This window comes from Podarcis tiliguerta, assembly GCF_965153285.1.
Source record: "Podarcis tiliguerta genome assembly, chromosome: 9".
Classification (NCBI taxonomy): domain Eukaryota; kingdom Metazoa; phylum Chordata; class Lepidosauria; order Squamata; family Lacertidae; genus Podarcis; species Podarcis tiliguerta.
In genome coordinates, this window is record NC_139542.1 from 3,817,702 (window position 1) to 3,840,472 (window position 22,771).

The window sequence follows — 22,771 nt, forward strand, 5'->3', positions numbered from 1 at the left end:
TCTTTGAATTTGTGCGCAACACTAGAATTTTCAGAGCTGAGTCCTCAACTCCTTATTACTGTACTTTGCTTCCTTTAAGTTGGGCTTTGTCAAAAACTTGCTATTTAGGTTTTCAAACCTTTTTTTTGTAAATTCAGTATTAGAAACTATACCTTTGAGTCCTTAATCCTTTATTACTGCGCTAGGCTTCACCTAGGTTGAGCTAGGATTATAATACTTCAGAATTTTTGGGAGTTTTACCCCCTTTTTTAATTTTGGTCATTTAAGGTTTATGATTTTTCTATTTCCTTCTGAGGAAACTGAATAGTTCAGTGAAACGAGGTTTGAACCCGGCATCCCATTAAGGCTTTGTACAATTTTAGGTTTTTCTAATTTTTTCCTTAATCTTTTTGATTTTTATTATTTAGTTTATTTTCCTAAGATAATATTTCTAGTCGATTACTTCTCGTTTCAGGGATTTTCATGGTATTTCATTTGTATTGTACAATTTCTCGGTTCCGTGACTGTCTTTTTTATACGTTCTTGGCTTTTTGCGGTTCATCTGTGTCGTTTCAATTTGTGCGAACCGTCTTGCAAAAAAGGTGGGATGCATTAAAAAAATGTAATAACAACCCCCACCCCAAAGGCACTTTAACTCTCTGCTTTTGAGTCCCTCTTCTCCCATGAACTTGTTTCACACCACTCTCAGTTCTCCATCTGTAAAATGGGGACATTTTCACTGCAAGGACAAACAGCCCTCCTCTAAACAGAAAGACAAAAAGAAGATTACCAACCACACTTTTATTATTTCCTTTCAGAGAGGAAAATCCTGCTTTTGCGAAACAGCTTTTTCTCCTCAAAAACGTGTTCTCCTTTCAGGAAATGCATTTTGCTCCAACAGACCCCAGCTGGGTTAGGAGATAAGGATTCCCCATACACAAACACACATTACCTCACCTTGAAGCTTTTAAAAAACATTATACATTCAGACTGAAAAAATTTGGGGCAGCTTGCCTGACCCTGTGGGGAGGTCTCTGACGCGAGTTCTTGCATAGCTTCAGTCTGTCTTAGTGGGGCTTATGCATGAGACCTTCCCACTAGGCCATGCTCCCGAGACCCTAGTGCAAAAGTATAGTTTCCATATAAAGTAATGTTCCCGTGTAGAGGAAGAAGCGGAGTCAACTGTGCTGGGAGGGGAAATGAAGATACTTCTAGTAACAGTCCTTTCTTTGTGGATCCACAAGCGGGGCTCACCTGGGCAGGTGCGTCGCAGGTTGGGAAATGCAAAGAGGTGGCACATTTTGCCCCCCCAAAAAAACCCAGCGTCTGCCTACCCACCCACCTGCCCACCCTACGGGTGCAATGTGAAAATGGGCTTCCTGTGCTCGCTGAATGAAAATGCCCATAAACAGCCACGTTCTCAAAGATAGATGGGAGCACAGCCGGACTTCAACTCCCTGGGGAAAGTCCAGAGGGCCTGATAGGAACATGCAGAGGGCCATATTCGGCTCCCGCTCCCCACTGCTTCAAAGGCAGTCTGTCCCACCTTCCACGGTGGGGAGATAGCAGGGGGCTTTGGGAAAGAAGATTTTCCACCCAGCCTTGCTACTGCCCTGGGCGGGACGGAATGAATTTCATGGGGAAATTAAAAATCGTGGCCAAAACAACCCAGGCGGTTTGTGCCGATATCAACAGATCACCTGCAGCTCATCCCACGACTAGGGGCACATCCCCAACACACCTTTGAGGCACATGGCTGTACCCCCAAAGCATTCTGGGAACTGTAGTTTAAGGCCCCTGTAGGTCTGTGAGCGGGGGAACTACAGTTCCCATGGGTCTTTTGGAGGGGGGGAGCTTTAAAACGTGGGCAGAATGCGCTTTGAATGCCTGGTGTGTGTCTGAGATTGGACTACTGAGCTTTCTTTTCAGAGCCGGTTGCAAATACACCCTTTTTCCACGGGACGGGCGGTCGAGGTGAAAAAGTAGAAGCGTCTGGACGGGGGGGGGGGCAACCCTGGGTCCAGAAAGACGGTCCGGCCCCCACCTGTGAGCATGTGACCAAAGGGTGTCCAGTAGCAGGCTGGAGATCAAGCAACACGTCCTTCCACTATGTGCACAGAAGCTCTTGACACCCACAGCCAACCCACACCCCCCCTAAAAAAAAATCCATCCCCAGTCCTGACATGTTAGGCTGCTGCTGCCTGCAAGAGAAGAAGATTCAAGGCTGTCGGAGCCCCTGCTAAGAGCGAAAGGGGCGTCTCCAGACGTATTTTGACCTTTGGGGGCGACGGCAAGCGTTTCTGCCGCGCCCCCGCCATGGCCTGGCGTAGGCGTGGGTTGCTTCGCGTTGCTCGTGGGGGCGGTACTGTATGAACTCGGGAGGCTGCCTTCGCCTGGAGCGCCCGGCCAGTGTGGGAATAGGGGAGCCGCCGGGGTGGGTTCCTGGAGGAAAACGAGAAAGGGGTCAGAGTGTATTTTTTCCTTTTTTGTTTGTGTTGTTTTTCTTTTTTATGTCTTGTTTATACTATATTATGAAAATTTAATAAATATTAATTGGGGGGGGGGGGAAACAGAGTGGGGAAGCAGCGAAAAGATTTTTGGATCGATTCGGCAGAAATACCATGCTGCATGGACAGAGGGGTATCATACACATAAAAGCCACACAGAAACACATGATTTTACTTCAACTCACTTGTGGAAACAACTCAAGAGGCCGTGAAAGAGGGGGAGCAGAGAGGGCACAGGAAATAAAAGCAGCAGGAAAACCCAGAATCAGCTGCACAATTGAGACATGTGAGCTCAAGATGCAGGCCTCTGAAGGCTTTGGAAAGGTATGTACCGCTTTCAGCAGCTGAACTGGTTACCAGTCTCTGTTCTAGGCAGGGTGGATAAAAATCAATGGTGTTGTGTGTTTTTTAAAAAAGGATTAATTTTTTTATTTAAATCAGATTTTTAAAAAAATAAAATGCTTTTTAGGGAAAATCTTTCTAAAGATAGTTTTCTATTTAAGTTACAGTATAGTCCAAAGGCTATACATCAGGAAATAAGGATTTGTTTTAAGTTTTTCCTGTGTGCTAAAACTCAGTCTAAGTTGCTTTATCTGCTGAACCCCCTCCTCTTATGTTTATGGAATGCTAACTGTATTTTTATGGGACGCGGGTGGCACTGTGGTGTAAACCACTGAGCCTTGGGATTGCCGATCGGAAGGTCAGCAGTTCAAATCCCCGCAATGACGGGGTGAGCTCCCCTTCCTCGGTCCCTGCTCCTGTCAACCTAGCAGTTCAAAAGCACATCAAAGTGCAAGTAGATAAAGAGGTACCGCTCAGGCAGGAAGGTAAACGGCGTTTCCGTGCGCTGCTCCGGTTTCGCCAGAAGCGGCTTAGTCGTGCTGGCCACATGACCTGGAAAAATTGTCTGCGGACAAACGTCGGCTTCCTTGATGACACTGAGCTGCACTCTGTGCAAGGCAGGTTCCTATGTTCCCCTCTAACATTGGCTCCCTCTCCAGTTGCACAGGACCCTAATGTTCCTAGTCCTTGTGAGAAGAGCCTGCTGGCTCAGAAGCCCAGGAACTGTTGAGGAGCCCAATTGTGGGACGTCCTTCTGCTTCAGATTCCCCTTCCTCCCCTGGCCCTTTTCCCCCTCCCCGTTCCTAGCAAGCAAAGCCTCTCTTGCCACCCACCCCTGGCCTTTGTTCATCCCCAGCCTTTTGGGGCTGCTGCCAAATCCCTTCTCATCCATCGTCCTCTGCCCTCCAAGCAGACATCTCTTCCCAGGTGTATCATGATAACAGATCATGTTTGGCTTTGCTGAACTCAGAGAGTTGCAAGCAAAGAACCAAGTACTTGCACATTAAGTTACATCATGCAAGAGAGTGTATTCAGAAAGGACTCATTCGGGTGCCCTACATGCCATGAAGCAAAATTCCTGCGGATCGGTTGTCTAAGGTTGTTAACAGAGAACAACTTAGGGTTTATATACAGCTCTTGCAGTTGGGTTAAAACACAGGTGATACAGGTTACACGGAAAGGGGGAGGATGTTAGAATATTCCGTTCCACCTTAAGAGGAACAGACATGATTGTTGTATGTCACATGTCTGTTTACCCTCCAGCGCAGCTTGCTGGGAACTGCCGTTTGTGTGTATAGCTATTGCTTTTGCTGCTTGCGCTTGGACACGAAGGGAGAAGACATGTTTCTCCTTTGTCCTGATGTATGCTGAATAAACTACCTGTAGGTATGCTCTCGCAGCCATCTCCTGCCACTTCTGTTTGTGCAGTGTTATTTACTCGGCTAAGAAGAGCGTGCTCCAGCTTCTGAAGCTGTGGGTCGCTGTTTCATGCTGAGCCAAGGACTGGAGATCGCCCGGCTTACTGGCCAGTGGGCTGGAGGCTTGCAAATTGCCCACGTTTCCTTGGCTACATCCCAACAGTGGGCTCCTAAACATATCTCAGAGGGACAAGGGTGGTTTGCAGGGACATACCTGGGGAAAGGGGGCTGTTCCAAATCCCACCCCTGTGGCTGAAGGAACCATTCTGATGGTCATTGAACTGAAGGTCAGGAGTGAGTTGTCCATCGTTGGGTGGACAGTCGTGATAGTCCAATCCGCCCCCTGGCCCGCCGTCGTACGGATTGCTGTGGTGCTCAAACGGCGGGTGGGCAGGAAGGAGCCAGCCATGCTGGGCCGAGGGGTCCTGGGGATTGTATTCGAATCCAGCCACAGGTCTGTTGCCATAGGGAGCGCCATAGCTGTCAGGGGCTTCTCTATTCACAAGGAGCTGCCTAATAGGAGAGTCACCAGCCGAGTAGAAGTCACGGAACAACTGGGGTGTGGAGGGCAGCTGAGGGGAAGCTTGCTGGTCTGCTGCAGTCCCATTCCAACCAATCCCTGCAAAGCAAGAGGCCATTATTCTGGGGAGGGGGAAATCACACCTGTTGTTCTTTGCAAGAAGCTCAACACCAACAGCAGGCTCTGTGGGGTGGGGGCAGCCCCTCTCTTTTTGCCCTCCTTCTCTCTTAATCTCAAGGTCATGGGTAGTGGTTAAGAGCGGTAGTCTCGTAATCTGGGGAACCGGGTTCGCGTCTCTGCTCCTCCACATGCAGCTGCTGGGTGGCCTTGGGCCAGTCACACTTCTCTGAAGTCTCTCAGCCCCACTCACCTCACAGAGTGTTTGTTGTGGGGGAGGAAGGGAAAGGAGAATGTTAGCCGCTTTGAGACTCCTTCAGGTAGTGATAAAGCGGGATATCAAATCCAAACTCTTCTTCTTCTAAGCCCCACCTTGGGCAAAGGACTCCTGCATTGCACTGGGTTGGTCTAGATGACCCAAGTGGTCCCTTCCAATGCTACAATTCTAGAGCCATTATCCCAAGGGGCACAAAGGATGACTTCCTGGTCACCCACTCACACACAACCCCCCAAAAGCAACTCTCATGAGTCCCTGGTGGGGCAGATGCATTTTTCCAAGAGAACTTCCAAATCCACACACACAATTTTGCATATTAACTACTCTGTTAGTGAGTAGTTAGTGAGTATACTGTTAGTGAGTATACTCCTTGAAAGATTCCCCCCAAAATTGGTTTGTCCAAAAAAGTTTACACATCACTTCGGAAGACAGGCAAGCTAATGCCAGTGTACCGGAAGAAGCAAAGATCACCAGCGTTGAAGCAATGATTCTTCAACATCAATTTCGTTGGACTGGTCATGTTGTGCAGATGCCTGATTATCATCTTCCAAAGCAACTACTCTATTCTGAACTAAAAAATGGAAAGCTTAATGCTGGTGGTCAACAAAAGAGGTTTAAAGATTCAAGGCAAATCTAGTATAAACTAGATTTGATTTTTGTGTGTTGTGTATTGTTATCTTTTGATATCTTTCGTGGTGTTGTTGTGTGGAAAATACTAATTCACCAACAACTGGGGAACACTGGTCTGTGAGCGCTCCAGTTGGAGAACAGCCTTTACCAAAGGTGTCATGGGCTTTGAAGACACTCGAACTCAGGACGCAAGGGGGAAACATGCTAAGAGGAAGGCACACTTTGCAAACCCTCACCGTGATCAACTCCCGCCCGGAAACCAATGTCCCCGCTGTGGAAGGACATGTGGGTCCAGAATTGGCCTACTTACAGACTCACTTTTAAAAAATCTTACTTTTTACAGTCTTACACGGCTACGAGCGATCGCCAAAGAAGAAGCAGCGAATGAAGCCCCAAATCCCCCTTCTCAAAAACTCTTTTACAGCTATAGTCTTCCGGACCTTCTGCAATCTCTGCCTTCCATCCAGCTCTTCACCTGTTCTTGAGCCACACGCTCACCTGTGCCGGACTTCCTCTTCTCAAGCTCGACTCCCCAGGAATCAGCAATGTAGGTCAGCAGGTATCTGGTAATATGCCGGTGCCCCAAGAAGTTCCAGTGGACCCCGTCTTCAATGCGGAGATGGTCCACAAAGCGGAAGAAGAAATGAAGATCCAGGACGTCGAACCCGTAGCTGAGGGCGAGGATGGCGCCATAGAAGTTGGCTTCAATCACATCCACGGGAGTCGCTTTTTCTACATCCTGCATTATTTATTTATTTATTTATTTTATTTCATAGCATGCATACAATGCTTGATTGCGTAAAAAAAAAAAAAATAAAGTCCCAAACCGTCTACAAAAAAGATAAAATAAAATTCATCAATAGGAAAAATTAACCACAATAATGCAAGACTTTCAAAAAGTTAGACGCGAAAGACTAAAAAAAAAAAGGTTAAAATTCACATCAATTTCCTAAGCATCTGGGTAAGCAATAGATGCCTGCCAATTGGTATCAGGCAGGCGGCTGAAAAGAATATGGATATGTCATCGGCCTGGGATCAATAGGCAAGGAGTTCCAAAGTGCCACATTAAAAGATCGAGTTCTTACAAATGCGGAAGAAGTACTAATGCTATACCCTTCAACATTTCTCCGATGAAAATAGGGACATCCCATAAATAACAACACTTTGGAGGTCCCGAGCCCCAAGGAGGTTACATTGGCCTCAACCAGGGCCAGGGCCAGGGCCTTTTCAGCACTGGCCCCGACTTGGTGGAACGCTCTTGTCACAAGAGACTAGGGCCCTGCGGGATTCAACATCTTTCCGCAGGGTCTACAAGATGCAGCTGTTCCGCCTGGCCTTTGGGGATGGACTCAATAACACCCCCCCCCCATTTATTTATATATTTATTTATGGAACGCCTTATAAGGGATTTTGCATATACATTTTCCCTCGGCTCTTTTTGCTGGCCCATGTAGGACCAGCATGGATAGTTGGTCCCGGTGAATATTTGATGTTTTCTCCCCTTACGGCTTTGATCTGTAGGCTACCACTAAAACGAGGCTGAATTTTAAGCTGCATTTTACACTGTATTCTAACTTATATTTTAATCAACTGTTTGTTTGTTTTGTTTTGATTTGTTATTATTGTTTTTACTGTATTCATATTCGGTGTTAGCCGCCCTGAACCCGGTCATGGCCAGGGAGGGAGGGGTATTAAAATATTATTATTATTATTATTATTATTATTATTATTATTAGAAGGATCAAAAGGGGAACACCAGGAAATAATCTTAACTAAGAGATTCAAACGAATCTGCAAACTAGCTTCCAACTATAGTGAGGAGAATCTGCTCTGCTGCATCACTTACTTGCATGAGTGAAAGAAGGATAATACATATTCAATATATCCTTTCCTACAATCTTAAACCACAGAGCCTAGGGCTTGCTGATCAGAAGGTCAGCAGTTCGAATCCCCGCAACGGGGTGAGCTCCCATTGCTCGGTCCCTGCTTCTGCCCACCTAGCAGTTCAAAAGCACGTCAAAGTGCAAGTAGATAAATAGGTACCGCTCCGGTGGGAAGGTAAACGGCGTTCCGTGCGCTGCTCTGGTTTCGCCAGAAGTGGCTTAGTCCTGCTGGCCACATGACCTGGAAGCTGTATGCCGGCTCCCTTGGCCAGTAAAGCGAGATGAGCGATGCAACCCCAGAGTCGGCCACGACTGGACCTAATGGTCAGGGGTCCCTTTACCTTTACCCTTTTACCAACCAAGGAAGGGGCGCGGGTGGCACTGTGATCTAAACCACAGAGCCACTTGGGCTTGCCGATCAGAAGGTTGGCGGTTTGAATCCGTGTGACGGGGTGAGCTCCCATTGCTCAGTCATTACTCCTGCCAACCTAGCAGTTCGAAAGCACACCAGTGCAAGTAGATAAATAGGTACCGCTCTGGTGGGAAGGTAAACGGCGTTTCCGTGCGCTGCTCTGGTTCGCCAGAAACAGCTTAGTCATGCTGGCCACATGACCCGGAAGCTGTACGCCGGCTTCCTTGGCTAATAAAGCGAGATGAGCACTGCAACCCCAGAGTCGGTCACGACTGGACCTAATGGTCAGGGGTCCCTTTACCTTTACCCTTTTACCAACCAAGGAAGGGACGCAGGTGGCACTGTGATTTAAACCACAGAGCCTCTTGGGCTTGCCGATCAGAAGGTTGGCGGTTTGAATCCGTGTGACGGGGTGAGCTCCCATTGCTCAGTCATTACTCCTGCCAACCTAGCAGTTCGAAAGCACACCAGTGCAAGTAGATAAATAGGTACCGCTCTGGTGGGAAGGTAAACGGCGTTTCCGTGCACTGCTCTGGTTCGCCAGAAGCGGATGAGTCCTGCTGGCCACATGACCCGGAAGCTGTACGCCAGTAAAGCAAGATGAGCACCGCAACCCCAGAGTCGGCCATGACTGGACCTAACGGACAGGGGTCCCTTTCCCTTTACAATCTTTAACATTCCCACATGTTGGAAGGAGAGCTTAGGGCATAGCTGTCAACGTTTCCCTTTTTAAAAGGGAAATTCCCTTATTCCGAATAGGATTCCTCGCAAGTAAAGGGAAAAGTTGACAGCTATGGGCTAGGGGGCAGGCTGACACCCCACGCCGCCCCGCCCTGGGTGGGAGCTGGCCCCCCACTCACCTCAGCTGAGCAGTAGTCTCCGTCCATCTCTTTGTAGAGGGCTCCAGAAGGCTCCTTCCATATGGGGAGGGCCGTGTTCCAGATGGCAAGGCAGGTCGGAGGAAGGACCTGATCCAGCCTCTTAAAGAGCTTCTCCAGGTTGAGCCTGTACTGCCTGATGGCCTTCGGCAGCCGATGCTTCCTGGCCACCTTCTCTTGGTACCTGCATGGAAGAAAGGAGACCATCAGATTCTTGATGGGAAGACACAAAAGGATAACAGCATTGGTCTTGGCCAAGAAAGCTGAAGGGTGTCAGGGTGGATTTGAACACACACACACACACACACACACACACACACACAACCCTGGTCCCATGTTCCCTTGATTTTCAAACCTGGACAAACCTGTGAGTATAAACAAAAGGGCATTTTCCCAATTCTCCATCCTCCAACATGGGATCATGTTTGGTAATCAACGAAATAAAAAGGCTGTTTTGGAGACCACCCATGGAGGAGTCTGCCCACCACATCTCTGCATGACTAACTGCTCCAGCGGTTATTTTTTAAGGAGAGGGAAGCACAGTTTTTCCACTAAGTCCCTGCACAAAGCAGCAACAAAAGCACCCCAAATCTCAGCTGATGCAGAGACGTTTCTGGTCAGGGATCAGCAACGGAGGGCTGGACAACACTAGGCAGAGGCCGCAGGATCGCAGCAAGGTCGGTCCATCTGGACAGCAAGAGCCCAGCACCCAGTTTCCAAGCGTAGGTCAGCCAGGTATCTCAGAGAAGCCCACACACGGAAGCAGAGGGCCCTGGTGCCACGGGTAAGACCCCCTTACCTGTTGAGGTCCCAGAGGCAGGAATTGAAGATGACCACATCCGGTTTCGGCTCTCCTTGGAGGTCGTCCATGATTTCCTCCATGTAGTCCGAATAAACGCGGGGAATAAAGTAGCACCGCACCAGGTGGTGAGCCGAGCGGAACTCGCGCACCTCCTGGTATCTGTTGCCGCAGCCTAACCCACTATATTTCACCATCTTATCGTTGAGAACAGTCGGCTCTCCCTGCAAGTAGAGATCAGGATCGTACACAAGTCCTCTTCTGCAAGCCCCTTGCAGCCAACCAACGCATTACTACGGGACCGCCTCTCCTGGTATGCCCCGCAGAGGACCTTAATGACAACGTTTTGGAGGTCCCAGGTCGCAAGGTGGTTAGATTGGCCTCAACTAGGGCCAGGGCCTTTTCAGTACTGGCCCCGACTTGGTGGAGCACTCTGTCACAAAAGACCAGGGCCCTGTGGGACTTGACATTTTTTCGCAGGGCCTGCAAGACAGAGCTGTTCCACCTGGTCTTTGGTTTGGACTCAGTCTGATCCTTATGTTTCCCTCCCCTTATGGTCTTGATCTATCAGCTACTTTTAAAATGAGGCTGCATTTTAAATTGCATTTTAATCTGTATTTTAAATTGGGTCCCCTCCCCCCATTATGTTTTTACTGTGATTTTATTGGTGTTAGCCGCCCTGAGCCCGGCTCTGGGCAGGGCGGGCGGGGTATAAATAAAATTTACTATTTACTTTACTACTACTCCTAGAAGTCTCAGTCCAGAGAACCACAGAATGAGGGGGTCTCGGTTGGTCAACAGTCACCTAACCCCCCCCCCTATTTCCATCCTACTGCCAAACAGACCTGTCCAACCAGTAGGACGCCCCCCTCTAAGTATAGACAAGGACTGCTGTGCCTGAATAAAAGGAGGAAAAGTTATTGATCAGCGAATACGGATCCAGTTCTGCCCTGAACTGGGGCAGCCAAGCACAAGTTTGCACAATTATTGCTTGTGCAGCAGCTGTGTCCTTGAGGCGTCTAGGTTTGACTGTTGTGCTCCCTTCCAACTCTAAAATTCTAGGATTCTATGAAAATACTTTAAAGAAAAAAACCACCTTTCCCTTCAGCTGATCAACAGTGAGCAACTTGTCATCCTGCAGGATGGAGATCAGGTCCTTGTATATCGATCGGTAAACTAGAATGGAAAGAAAACATGTCTTGTCGACTACGGCTGCATGCACACATTTTATTCTAGAATCTATGGAGACCAAATTATATGAGTATGTTGAGTCAGCAAAAATGACACAAAAAATTAGAAACCAAAAAAATACAAAGTTTGTTAATGATTGGAAAAAGTTTATGGTATACATTGAAGGTAACTACAGAGACTTAAAAACTATAGCAGGTTTGATATAAGTCTTACGAGGCGCAAACCAGTAACAATTAATAGCTGCAGAAAAAAGAAAGAACTTCTTATTAAGAAACCCGAAAACGGGAGGATAGGAGGTCAAGGGAGGTGTAGGGAAAAGGTTTAAATATTTAAAAATATAATGTTTTAAGGAAAAGGACAAAAATGGTAATGAATGTCATTCCTGCGTTATGTACGGATATTGTTTATTAATCTGTTGATTTGTTTTGTTTTTTCTTTTTCTTTTTGATCTTTTTCTCTTTTTTTCTTTCTTAAGAGAAACTCAATAAAAAGAATTTTTTTAAAAAATAGAATCTATGGAGACCAAATACGAGTGTTTTTTTTATGTAGTCTGCACACAATCTAGAGCAGGGGTCAGCAAACTTTTTCAGCAGGGGGCCGGTCAACTGTCCCTCAGACCTTGTGGGGGGCTGGACTATATTTTGAAAAAAGAATACGAACAAATTCCTATTCCTTGCAAATAACCCAGAGATGCATTTTAAATAAAAGCACACATTCTACTCATGTAAAAACACCAGGCAGGCCCCACAAATAACCCAGAGATGCATTTTAAATAAAAGAAGACATTCCACTCATGTAAAAACATGCTGATTCTCGGACCATCTGTGGGCCAGATTTAGAAGGTGATTGGGCCGGATCGGGTCCCCGGGCCTTAGTTTGCCTACCCATGATCTAGAGCTATTGCATATTTTCCCCCTCCAAGAAGCACTTCTGGAGAAACTGGGCTCGTTCCAAAAATGAAACACCCTTCTGGTGTGATTCTGCATTACTCTGCATAATCCATTTGAAAACAGATTGACAAAGATGTAGATTGCAAAGGAAACTTCAACTGTGTTTCTGCATGTAACCAAAGCAGCATGGAATACCGACAAATGAAAAATGGCTGATGAAAATCATGGAATATGCAGAAAACTGGCAGCTCTGATAAGAGACACAAATATAGAATCTTTCAAGGAGGACTGGAAACTCTCCCTGGTCTACTAAAAAAATAATTTTCCAAATGCAAAATTTAAGGGGGGGGGGGATACAATATATTAAGAAACTTATTTAAGAGGATGAAATGGGACATGATGGAATTTTAAGAAGCAACTGTATGCAATTGTGTTTATAAACATTGAGGATGGATGAGCAGGAACTCATTCGTATCATAGAATTATAACTGCTGAGTGATAAATGGTGACTCTGAATCTTGAAATACAGTCATACCTCTTGTTACGTTCAGTTCAGGTCACGACTTTTCAGGTTGCGTCCCGCGGCGACCCAGAAGTACCGGAAAGGGTTACTTCCGGGTTTCGCCACTCGCACATGTGCAGACACTCAAAATGACTGTCATGGCTAAAAAATTGGCCTCTGTTTCTTTAATGCTTAAAAAAGCTGGGTCAGCATGAGTCAGCGGCCTGCACCAGGTTGTATATATAGAGTGAGAAATGTTAGTTTTTGTTTGGGTTGGTTGGTTAGTGAAAGCTGGTAGTGTTGATATGTACAGCTGGTCAGTCGTTTTTGCAGAAAGTCTTTTAAGAATAAAAGCAGAAAGTACTCTGCAAAGATACTCTTCTCATGGACTCTTTTATGCCGACAAGGGTCCGAGGACCAGGCTAAGGTGACAAAGGGAGGTCAGAACCTTTTTTTTTTTTTTTTACAATGATGTCACGTGCATGCGCAGACACAGCGAATCGCGACCCACGCATGCGCAGACGTGGATTGCCTTCTGCTCAGGTTGCGAACGGGGCTCCGGAACGGATCCCATTTTCAACCAGAGGTACCACTGTAAAAGAAAAAGAAATTGGGGGGGGGGTGTAATCACCACTTCCTTTCTCGTCGACCTGTGGTGCCATGCAGGCAGGGAACGGTTTGGATAACCTAATGGGCTTTTAAAGTGTCTCAAGCAGGCACAACCACTCGCCTGGAAAACAGGATCTAGAGTCAACCCAGACTGAAAGGAACATATTGAGCACAAACCACTCTGGAGTGGGGAGGAAACAGATTTCTGCACTGCAAAGGGTTTGGGGCATGCATCACACTGGTGTGGCAGGAGAGCACGGCAAGGTGTCGTGGGAAGATTCAATGGCAAACAAAGAAACATTTAAACATTTCAGTACAGTATGGTATCAAAATAAAAACTTTCTGGGGGTGATATGCAACCAGAAACAATATCCCCACGTCTCTTCAAGGGCACTGGCTATTCTTCTACTGTTCTCCATAACATATTGTTGCAAACAATATGCAAACATATTGTTGCAAATCCCTATTTTCAACCATGATGAAAGATCAGAAAAGAGAAAAGCTTCTTTGTGTCGAGGGGAGTTTGATGGTCTCAAATTAGACCAAGATTACCCAGGACTGGGACGCGGGTGGCGCTGTGGGTTAAACCATAAAGCCTAGGACTTGCTGATAAGAAGGCTGGCAGTTCGAATCCCCGTGACAGGGTGAGCTCCCGTTGCTCAGTCCCTGCTCCTGCCAGCCTGGCAGTTCGAAAGCACGTCAAAGTGCAAGTAGATAAATAGGTACCTCTCCGGAGGGAAGGTAAACGGAGTTTCCATGCGCTGCTCTGTTCGCTAGAAGTGGCTTAGTCCTGCTGGCCAAATGACCCGGAAGCTGTACGCCAGCTCCCTTGGCCAATAAAGCGAGATGAGTGCTGCAACCACAGAGTTGGCCACGACTGGACCTAATGGTCAGAGGTCCCTTTACCTTTACCAGGACTATCTAGCCCAGGGGTAGGCAACCTAAGGCCCATGGGCTGGATGCGGCCCAATCGCCTTCTCAATCCGGCCCGCGGACGGTCCAGGAATCAGTGCGTTTTTACATAAGTAGAATGTGTCCTTTTATTTAAAACGCATCTCTGGGTTATTTGTGGGGCATAGGGATTCATCCATTTTAAAATATATTTTTCTTTCAAAATATAGTCCAGCCAATCACATGATCCAGCCAATCACATGGTGGACTGGTCCATGGCTGAAAAAGGCTGCTGCCCCTGATCTAGCCGAAGCCCCAGCAATGCAGAAATATGCAGCTGTCCCAGACGGGGCTCAAACCTCCAACCCTGGTGTTATCGGCACCATGCTCTAACCAGCGGAGCTATCCAGGCAGAGAAGCACATTTACAATTTTATTTTGGGAATGATTTGTGATCTCACGTAGCGCCTCTGGGCGGACTATGTGCACGAGGCTCTCGCCACGGAATGAAGGACATCCGCCAGACCTACCTGGTGCCCAAAGACTGCAGCTTCTGGGTGGCGGAGGCCGGCGGCAAAGTGGCGGGCATCGTCGCCGCCACCCACCCCGAAACCCCGTCTCTGCGCGGCAGGGCACTGGAGCTGAAGTGCATGTCTGTGGCAAAGGCGCACCGGGGCCATGGACTTGGCAAGGCTCTCACCAGGACGGTCCTACTCTTTGCCCAGGAGAACGGGTACAAGGAGGTGGTCCTGGGCACCTCCATGGCACAGGTGGCGGCCCATCGGACGTACGAGGGCATGGGCTTCCGCAAAGTCAAAGAGATATGCCCCAATACCCTCTGTAAGCTGCTGAGGTTCTACATCTACCGCTACGAGATCGGAGGATCTCGCTGACACCGGCAACCTGGGGACCAGAGGAAGGAAGGAAGAGATTGCGGCCTGTTTGCAGACAGGTGCCAACTAGGGAGGAGGGAGAAAGAAAGTTTCTGCATTGTTTAAATAAATAGATTCCGAACAAGGGAAAGATGAGAGGGGTTGTTTTGGCACCATTTGGTACAGATGCCCTGTAGCAAGTGTGTGAGTGTTGCACTTCCACGATAAATGCCCACTATGGAGACAAGCGCAAAAGGTTTTTCTTGCAAGGACAGACCCACTCTTGACCCCAAATCACATCTGCACCAGCCCAAAAGGATCCCTTGGGATCATTCATCGATGCAAATGGGGCGATGCTAAGTTGAAGGAGGCACAATTACCCACATATCCCAAATATGCGATGGGGATGAATGTCCTGTGTGAGTGTCTGGAGGCGGTTGGAGGATGGATGGCAACTAATGGATTGAGGTTGAATCCTGACAAGACGGAAGTACCGTTTTGGGGGGAGGAAGAAGAGTTTGGATTTGATATCCTGCTTTATCACTACCCAAAGGAGTCTCAAAGCGGCTAACATTCTCCTTTCCCTTCCTCTCCCACAACAAACACTCTGTGAGGTGAGTGGGGCTGAGAGAGTTCAGAGAAGTGTGACTAGCCCAAGGTCACCCAGCAGCTGCATGTGGAGGAGCAAGGAAGCGAACCCAGTTCACCAGATTACGAATCCACCGCTCTTAACCACTACACCACACTGGCTCCCTCACCAGATTATGAGACAGGGGGACAGGGGGCGGGCAGGTGTGGGGGACTCCCTAATCCTGAATGGGGTAATTGAGCCTCTGAAGGACCAGGTGCACAGCCCGGGGGTCATTTTGGACTCACAGCTGTCCATGGAGGCGCAGGTCAATTCTGTGTCCAGGACAGCTATCCACCAGCTCCATCTGGTACGCAGGCTGCAACCCTCCCTGCCCGCAGACTGTCTCAACAGAGTGGTGCATGCTCTGGTTATCTCCCGCTTGGATTACTGCAATGTGCTCTACATGGGGCTACCTTTGAAGGTGACCCGGAAACTACAACTAATCCAGAATGCGACAGGTAGAATGCTGACTGGGAGCAGCCGCCGAGACCACATAACACCGATCTTGAAAGACCTACACTGGCTCCCAGTACATTTCCGAGCACAATTCAAAGTGTTGGTGCTGCCATTTAAAGGCCTAAATGGCCTCGGTCCTGTAGACTTGAAGAAGCGTCTCCGCCCTCATCGTTCAGCCCGGACACTGAGGTCCAGTGCCAAGGGCCTTCTGGCGGTTCCCTCATTGCGAGAAGCCAAGTTACAGGGAACCAGGCAGAGGGCCTTCTCGGTGGTGGCACCTGCCCTGTGGAATGCCCTCCCACCAGATGTCAAAGAGATAAACAACTACCTGACATTTCAAAGACATCTGAAGGCAGCCCTGTTTAGGGAAGCTTTTAATGACTGATGTTTTAATGTACAGTGCTACCTCGGGTGATGGACGCGGGTGGCGCTGTGGGTTAAAGCCTCAGTGCCTAGGGCTTGCCAATCGAAAGGTCGGCGGTTCGAATCCCCGCGGCGGGGTGCGCTCCTGCTGTTCGGTCCCAGCGCCTGCCAACCTAGCAGTTCGAAAGCACCCCTGGGTGCAAGTAGATAAATAGGGACCGCTTACTAGCGGGAAGGTAAACGGCGTTTCCGTGTGCTGCGCTGGCTCGCCAGATGCAGCTTGTCATGCTGGCCACGTGACCCGGAAGTGTCTTCGGACAGCGCTGGCCCTTGGCCTCTTGAGTGAGATGGGCGCACAACCCTAGAGTCTGTCAAGACTGGCCCGTACGGGCAGGGGTACCTTTACCTTTACCTTTTACCTCGGGTGAAGTACTTAATTCGTTCCGGAGGTCCGTACTTAACCTGAAACTGTTCTTAACCTGAAGCACTACTTTAGCTAATGGGGTCTCCCTCTGCTGCCGCGCCGCCAGAGCACAATTTCTGTTCTCATCCTGAAGCAAAGTTCTTAACCTGAAGCACTATTTCTGGGTTAGCAGAGTCTGTAACCTGAAGCGCATGTAACCCGAGGTACCACTGTACTGGTGGTGCAGTGATTAAGAGCGGTGGACTCGTAATCTCGTAATCTCGTTTCCCTGCTCCTCCACACGCAGCTGCTGGGTGACCTTGGGCCAGTCACACCTCTCTGAAGTCTCTCAGCCCCACTCACCTCACAGAGTGTTTGTTGTGGGGGAGGAAGGGAAAGGAGATTGTCAGCCGCTTTAAGACTCCTTCGGGTAGTGATAAAGCGGGATATCAAATCCAAACTCTTCTTCTTTTTCTTCTTCTAATCTTTTGTTGGAAGCCACCCAGAGTGGCTGGGGTATAAATTTATTATTATATTATTATTATTATTATTATTATTATTTTAAAGATCTCTGTTGTTGGGAAGCATTTGCTGGTAGTGACATGCAGAGTGGCAAATGATGGGTTGAATATCCTCAACAACAAAAAAGCTTTAAGGTTTTAGCAAGCAGATGGATTGAGCGTGATAAGCAGTTAAGAAGCACATCAGCATTCGACCACACGCTAAGCATCGAGATCTGCAACCCACAGAGTTTCCGCAGATCATGTTTCCAATTTATCTAGATAGAAATATACAGAGAGGCAGTTTGAAAGAGGAAGCAAGGCTGCGGTCGAGAGATGGAGAGGCAGAGAGAGGAGGGAGGGACGCGCCGAAGGACAAGGGCAGAGAATTGTTTTCATACTCCCGGCAAGAGAAAAGGCACGCAGCCTGTGTTTCGAAGGCCAGGAATTGTTGCAGCTGAGGAACAAACCACATCCTAATTGCCACATCGAGAAGATACTCACTGGAATCGCCCATGATCACAACAAACTTGTTGTGGAGCAGCTTCTGGGCTTCTTTCGAGGAGAAATTGTGGGTTTTTGCCAAGGGGTGACTTGTCATGGTTGCATTCGCGGCGGAACACCTCAACCCGGCCGGCGTTTTCTCCTGCAAAAAGGAGACAAATAAGGACAGGGAAGACAAGCAAGGAACAAAAAAAACCTCCCGTGCCTTTCGGAAGGCATAAAACTATGAGCCCTGCAGCGAAATGTCTCGGCTTGTGAAATGTCTCGGCTTTCCGTCACCTATCTGCCACAGGAAGGACCATATTAAAGGGTTTATTACCCCTTTGTGGGTCTCCCCTTCAGCACAACAACTGGGACGGGCTCACCACTGGGTGAGCATTTTCTCCAGCATCCCTGACTTTTCTCCCCAGCCAGTAAAAGGTGCCCACACTGGAGCAGGTAGATAGACTCTGTAGTGTGTCTCCCACTTGGGTCCCCAGCCATTGTCAAGAGTACAGCTCCCACCACACCAATGGCTGTATGCTGAGAAACTATCTCCTGATTGCCAGGAGACCAGCACAGCTGAACTTTGTTTAGGCTCAGAGACCTTGAGATCAAAAGACTTCCTCTCCCTTCTCAGGCTGCTCTGACACGTACCAGGCTCTTGAGTTGTAAATTACTTTGATAGCCTCCAGAACCTTTTCACACCCAGCAAGCCCCCAGCTGTGCCAGGATCCCAGATCAGATAACATCTCATCCTGCCTAGAGTCAGGATGTAATTGTCTCACACTTCTAAGGACAGGGAGTTTTAGAATGAAAGAGACCAGATACCCATTCCCCAGAAGTCCACAACTCTTCCGCAAAGTCTGACATACCAAGATTTCCCAACTTCGCCACACCGGTGGTCAGGGAAGATGGGAGTTGTAGTCCAACAAAAGCTGGGGAAACCAGAGATTAAGAAACACTGGTCTGGTGAGTCTGCACAAAGCATTAAACAGCCTTCCGCAGAGAAGGCGTTCTTTCTTGATAACCCAGCTGACAGCCTCTGTTGTTGCTGCCAAAATGTTCCTTCTGGCCCTGCACACATCTGCACAGTGGCAGCACACTAACACTGCCCACCCCCAACCAAATTTGGTGGAAGGTTTGAGCAAAGCATTTAGCACCCGAAGCTGCAAATCAGCAGGAAGTCAGCTGTTTTGAGCTCACTTCCCTTTCTCTATAGCGCAGCTGGTGGCACCTCTGTCCTGGCTGCTAAAATGTTATCCCCAACCCAGGTCTCACATCTCGGTTTGTCTGGGGGAGATAAACCACAACCCAAGGTTCAGCTGTAACTCTCGAGCAGGGCTCTGCAATATCAGGCTTTCAACACTGTGATATGCCACCAACTAAACATTGAGATATACTGATATATCACAACGTTTGAGCTGGTTTGTAACTTTGTGACCTATCACCAGCTAAACCACCATCGTTCTGCCCAGACACTGAGATCCAGCGCCGAGAACCTTCTGGCAGTTCCCTCCCTGCGAGATGTGAGGTTACAGGGAACCAGGCAGAGGGCCTTCTCGGTAGTGGCTCCTGCCCTGTGGAATACCCTCCCATCAGATGTCAAGGAAATAAACAAGTATTTTACTTTTAAAAGACATCTGAAGGCAGCCCTGTTTAGGGACGTTTTTAATGTCTGACGCTGTATTGTTTTTAATATTCTGTTGGAAGCCGCCCAAAGTGGCTGGGGAAAGCCAGCCAGATGAGCGGGGTGTAAATAATAAATTATTATTGTTATTATTATTACTACTACTTTGCAAAGCACCCTGCAAGGCCACTGCAGGCAAAAGAAATCCCCTGCTGCCACTGTGATGTCAGGTGATTTGACGAGTGGCAAATCTGCAACATGGAGTAGACCTGTTGAAATCAACTTAGCAACGTTCATTCATTTCACCCAGTCTACTCAGATTGAAATTTTATTGATTACCACCCAAAGTGCCCCTGCCTTCAATGGGTTAGACTCCTTGCAAGGCACACAGAGTATGGCAGTCATCACCACCATCATCATATTTATTCATACTCTGCCAATCTGGCTGGGTTGCGCCAGCCACTCTGGGTGGCTTCCAACACATAAAAATATAATGGCCCTCAGGGTCCCTTCCGATTCTATGATTGTTGTCTTGGAAGGTTTTGTGGGAAAGAGTGACACAAAAAGACGGTTACATGACTCCCAAAATCCCAAGTCTCCAGCACAGCCTCTAATGACCGTTGACACAGGCACCTTACATACACCACAGCAGAGGCTCAGAAAAGCAGTCTATAAAATTGTAGCAATAAGCGGATCCCATGTTTCATACTGTTTCCTCTGACTATCCAGTACAGAATCAAACAATTGCCAAAATTCACCGGTTTGTCCGATTTCCCTGGTTCCAAGGGCTAATGACTCCTCTGGAAGAGGGGAATCCATAATCCCTTAAAGATAGGGTCACCCCTTGTTGCAGGAATTTATGTATAGGTTGGGGGGGTTGCCCCTCCAGCAGATATCATGCACATGAAGCCCATTACAAAAATCAGCACAATCACTTTTGTCCCCACAAAACAATTCATCACAGTTTCTTCCTGTCTACTCAAAGGGCCTTTGCTGCACGATACCAAATGTAAGAATTCACTGATCAATGTCTCTATGTACTGGCTCACAGGGAAAACTTCAGAAATTCATATAGACATGTGAGCTCAGCTCCTCAGCAGCCCCTCTGCCTGAGTGATACTCCCTGGCATCCTGATACCTGAGTGCCAGACAGGTAGCCATTCCAGAAATAACAAACCCAGATGAAGACAAAAGGGTGTGATTCACTTGGCTGGGAAACAGGGAAATGTAAATATCTCTTTTGTTACACTTGATGAGTGTTTGGTGGAGGGCAAGGAGAACCATGGGGCAGGGTCCAGGATGCTTAGATTATTGCCACCAGACCTCCCCTTTCATGATGTAACTGTGATGTATGAGTGATGTACCGTATTTCTCGCCCTATAGGACGCACTTTTTTCCCTCCAAAAATGAAGGGGAAATCTGTGTGCATCCTATGGGGCGAATACAGGCTTTCGCTGAAGCTTGGAGAGCGAGAGAGGTCGGGGCGCACCAACCCCTCTTGCTCCCCAGGCTTCAGGAAGATATCAGCAAGCCTGGGGAGCTCGCGGGAGTTGCTGCAGGGCTCCCTAGGCTGCAGATAGCAGCCTGTCGCCCGGGGCGCCCTTAAGCAGAGTGCCCCTCGCGCCTGGCAGACATCCGCAGCATCGGGAGCCCTGCGGGAGTTCCCACAGGGCTCCCCACGCTGCAGATAGCAGCCTGCCGCCCGGCACGCAGGACGCCCTTAAGCAGAGCAGCCCTCGCGCCGGGCAGACATTGGCCAGCCCCACAAGCTCGGGGGACAGCGGGGAGGCGCAGCGCCGCCATCCCGCTGTTCCCCGACCTGGTTTTTTGGGGGGGGAAATAAAGGAAAAAAATTTTTCCTTTATTTCCCCCCCAAAAAAAACTAGATGCGTCCTATAGGATGGAGCGTCCTATGGGACGAAAAATACGGTAGTTTGGGGGTGTGAGACAGGGATTAGCTGCTAATAAAAGTTTGGGGGCTCTTTTGTTCAGGGCTTCCATCTTGTTCCACCTGGTGGCAGGTGGGAGTCCTGTCGCAACAGTCTTCAATAAAGACCAAGCCTACTGGCTGCGGTTTTGCTCTGGTATTCCTGGCTGGTGTCCTTGTTTTTTGTCCAAGGGAGCCCTCAGATTTCTCCGTTAACACCCTCCATAAGGTGTGAACTTAGCCACACAACGGGAGCACATACCCCAGGCAGAAACCCATCAGGATGGTGGATTGAATCCTGATACTTCCAAAGGAGAAGCACAGGAAAGCCTTACAGCTAGGGGGATGTGTAAATATCTTGATTGTTCCTTGGGGAAGAGGAACTGGGGTTATTGACAGGGGTGGGTGATGGGCTCATGTTTCTACATGCCAAACACTCCTACTTTCTGACATATTTGTGATCAATGATGCTGTTGAAAAACGTATTATGGGAAATGGGGAGAGGTCTTAAAAGTGCTCGGGGTTCCTACTCTTTGTGTGTTTGAACCTTGTTGCAACAAAGATCAGGTCTACTGACCACTGTTTGCTTCTTCAACTTGCCTGCAGAATCCTACTTTTGCTGACCAGAGAAACTCGCTGCGGGGAGTGGGACGCCGACGGAGTAAATCCACACCCCAGGACTTTTCCTTATCAGAGCCCACTGGAAATGCAGGAAGAGTTAGTAGCACAGCTATCAACCATCCCTTATTTGGCGGGAAACTCCCTTATCCCAGCGCCGTGTCCCGCTGCTGTCCCGGATTGATGATGTCCCTTAAATTTCCCAGGGTTTCATGCTCGCCCGGCTCGTGAGGGAAGCAGCGGCTCGGGGCCCTCCGCCTCAAGAGAGAGAGCACGCACGAGCTTCCGCGTCTCCGTCTCTCCCTTTCCCAACTCAGGTATGCGTAGTGAGGAGATGGGTGGCGGCAGGCGGGCAGGCAGCCCCTCTCTTGCGAGACTTCCGCTGTGCTGCCAGGGGAAGCCAGAGGCAGCAGCGGCGGCTGAGGAGGCGGCCTGAGGGAGGAGGAAGAGGAGGGGATGGGGAGGGATGCAGAAGGGCGGCACTTCAGCCGCCACAACCGCCTCATGCCAGGCTCGCAGGCAGCGTGGGCAAGAGTCTCTCTCCCTCCCTCTCGGGCGGGGAAGGGCCGATGGAACCCATAAACAAAGGAAAATCCCTTATTTTGGCTGCTGATCCCTTATTTTCGAGGCTGCTGGTCCCTTATTTTCAAATCTGTAAGTTAACAGCTATGGTTAATAGTATTGCACAGGAACATACAGAGCCTGAGGGCGTGTGCATCAGCTGAAAGGCCCCAGAATGTAAATGACACACCCTGTATTGCCTCTATGCAAAGTTTGAATATATACAAATATAGACACACACACACATTTTTTGCAGTGACCAGCTGCTAACAGTAGCATTTTCAGTTTTGCTAATCTTTCCAAGTCTACAGCTCGATGAACTCTCGACTGAACTGAATCAAAGCTGGCTGATCTATTTCGAGTACAGTAATTTCAAATAACTTTCAGGTCGCCAGCAGGGTGGGGAGGGAGACTAAATGCTCAAGTTATTGAAAGTTAACCACACAAAGGAATCTGATTACCTGAATTGCTTCCCCCAGGCCA

At 48.5% G+C, this 22,771-nt stretch overlaps 1 protein-coding gene and 1 pseudogene across 2 annotated transcripts; one reads left to right on the forward strand and one right to left on the reverse strand.

Moving 5' to 3' along the window:
- Positions 1 to 983: 983 nt before the first annotated feature.
- LOC310657596 (PC-esterase domain-containing protein 1A-like) lies at positions 984 to 19,961 on the reverse strand. The gene is made up of 8 exons (XM_083398490.1): positions 19,941 to 19,961; positions 17,574 to 17,715; positions 10,859 to 10,938; positions 9,763 to 9,986; positions 8,946 to 9,147; positions 6,289 to 6,529; positions 4,461 to 4,865; positions 984 to 2,421 (listed from the first exon to the last, which is right to left on the reverse strand). The coding sequence occupies exons 2-8, from the start codon at positions 17,668 to 17,670 to the stop codon at positions 2,219 to 2,221; spliced, it is 1,452 nt and encodes a 483-aa protein (XP_083254616.1). The 5' UTR covers positions 17,671 to 17,715; positions 19,941 to 19,961; the 3' UTR covers positions 984 to 2,218.
- Positions 13,183 to 14,822, forward strand: LOC310685498 (N-acetyltransferase family 8 member 3-like; annotated as a pseudogene). The gene is made up of 2 exons: positions 13,183 to 13,272; positions 14,310 to 14,822. The product of its transcript is annotated as an N-acetyltransferase family 8 member 3-like (transcript).
- Positions 19,962 to 22,771: the final 2,810 nt, after the last annotated feature.